General features: G+C 37.3%; 1 protein-coding gene across 1 annotated transcript; it reads right to left on the bottom strand.

Moving 5' to 3' along the window:
- Positions 1 to 273: 273 nt before the first annotated feature.
- Positions 274 to 1,141, bottom strand: LOC111655254 (L-fucose dehydrogenase-like). Its single transcript, XM_087173842.1, has 3 exons — positions 872 to 1,141; positions 743 to 781; positions 274 to 509 (listed from the first exon to the last, which is right to left on the bottom strand). Exons 1-3 carry the CDS (start codon positions 951 to 953, stop codon positions 289 to 291), a joined length of 342 nt encoding a protein of 113 aa, XP_087029968.1. The 5' UTR covers positions 954 to 1,141; the 3' UTR covers positions 274 to 288.
- Between the last annotated feature and the right edge of the window lie 751 nt (positions 1,142 to 1,892).

Genomic DNA, 1,892 nt, shown 5'->3' with positions numbered 1-1,892 from the left:
GTTACTTTCATTTTATATTTTAAGTATGTCCAATTTCAATTGTTCCCCATTTTAATTATTTCCTCTTTTGAAAAATATCATAATATTATTCTATTTTCTCCCTTTTTTTAATTTGTGAAGCATTTTGAACTGCACTTAGTGTAAAATTAAAAAAAAAAAATTAAATGATGGCTTATATACAAACTTCGACATTGTGGTGATAAAAAAACCCTTCAAATGTAAATTCAGTTAAAGATTTAAACAGTTGCCAATTAAATCATTAGATGTTGTGACTGGACATATTTAGACTTATAATGTGCTCTTAATGTGATGTAGGGTGATGATCAGGACAGGTCCTGTGATCAGGACTAGTCCCTGTTCATTAAAACCACGTGCAGTATATAACTGCACAATAACACTGTCAGACTTTACCTTGATCTCATCTTCTTTGGAGATGTCACATGTGACAAATGTGCAGGAGCCTGGCCCTGCTTTGTTTAGCTCCGCCTCTAGAGCCTCACCAGCTGAACCTATAAACCATATGCACGATTATGGTGAATTATAGACAGATTACAGTCTCAATTTAGGATGAAATCCTTTTAAATATTCAGTCATAACAGATGCATATGGTGTAGTCATCAATCATATCACAGGTGTCAATACACCTTCCCAATAGATGATAAAGCAACGTTCTGATTGATTTTTATCAATTAATATGAGATTTAATGTGGAATAAAAATTGAATAAAAACATTATTACTCACCCCCTAGTGCACAAAACACCACTTTTGCACCATTCTCCACTGAAAACAAAAGATGCAGAATATTTAGGGCGCCACTTCCTACTCTGAACACGAACAAATCCACAGCATAGATAACCATGACCAGCATACCGAACACTTTGACGATCCCTCTGCCAATCCCTTTGGATCCTCCGGTGACTATAACGACTTTGTTGAGGTAGCGCGGGGACATGTTGATGAAGTCTGAGCGTAAAACGGCGTAAAGCTGCGCCCCTGTCCAGCAGCTTCACACCGTCAACACCGGAGTTCCGCGTTTCTTCTTGTTCACCCACTTTTGATAATCACGGCCATTTATCGCCAAAGTTTGTGTGAGGTTCAAAGTTTCACAAAATCATGGGGTCTGCTCTGCTGCCTTCAGGTGCTGTCAGGAATATTGGAAATCCAATTATTTGATACTTAAAAATGCTTCGCATGAGAGCAAAGTGGAAATGCTTAAAATATACCAAAATAATAAAAAAAAACCAAAAAAACCCCCCAAAAAAAAACACTACTAGCAAAAGTTTTGAATGCAAAATCCCACTTGTGCGCATTAAGGTTTAGTATCAAAGGTAAAAGTGTTTCATTCTGCATAAAAAACAGCTGTTATTATATATGACATTATTAGATTGTTAATACTGATGCATTCGTGCACAAGCAGCATTTTGCTGTAGGTGATAAAGGTCAAGGTGCTAGTTCTTTAATACTTCATATCATATCTTAAAAAATCGTTTCTCTAACCTTTGCTACTTTTGTGAAACACTAGATGATTTCATCTCTTTGTGTCTCAAACAGTGTCAAGCGGGGAAATATCTCTGTTTACAACTCAAACATCTGAAATGTGACAAGGGGTCTCACATACATTGTTTTAAGTGAGGGGACACACGCCAGAACAACTGGAGACACTGGTTTAAAGTCGGTGTATGCTCCATCAGTGGTAGTTTGTATGACCATGTTTTGGACGGCCAAATAGAAAGGCGGAGTAGATTTTCATACTGGAAGATATGTTTTGCACTCCGGAGTGGACAGAAAGTTAAAGAAATGGTTGTACCCAACACCTCCCTCAATTTGACGTTGGAAAGGTGTTGGGACAGGGAGCAGATCTGACAGATTATATAAACACTTAAATCTTTAA

Source organism: Seriola lalandi, unplaced genomic scaffold (assembly GCF_002814215.2).
Source record: "Seriola lalandi dorsalis isolate HSWRI2012SDOR001 ecotype SW California unplaced genomic scaffold, Sedor1 jcf7180001975207, whole genome shotgun sequence".
Classification (NCBI taxonomy): Eukaryota; Metazoa; Chordata; class Actinopteri; order Carangiformes; family Carangidae; genus Seriola; species Seriola lalandi.
Note: the sequence above shows the minus strand (reverse complement) of the source record. Positions and strands in the feature narration are given on the sequence as shown.

Coding starts and splice junctions, on each gene's coding strand:
- LOC111655254 (XM_087173842.1), bottom strand. CDS start 953: ATGTCCCCGCGCTACCTCAACAAAGTCGTTATAGTCACCGGAGGATCC. Junction 782..871: donor AGGGATCGTCAAAGTGTTCG/GTATGCTGGTCA, acceptor TTTTGTTTTCAG/TGGAGAATGGTGCAAAAGTG. Junction 510..742: donor GGTGTTTTGTGCACTAGGGG/GTGAGTAATAAT, acceptor TATGGTTTATAG/GTTCAGCTGGTGAGGCTCTA.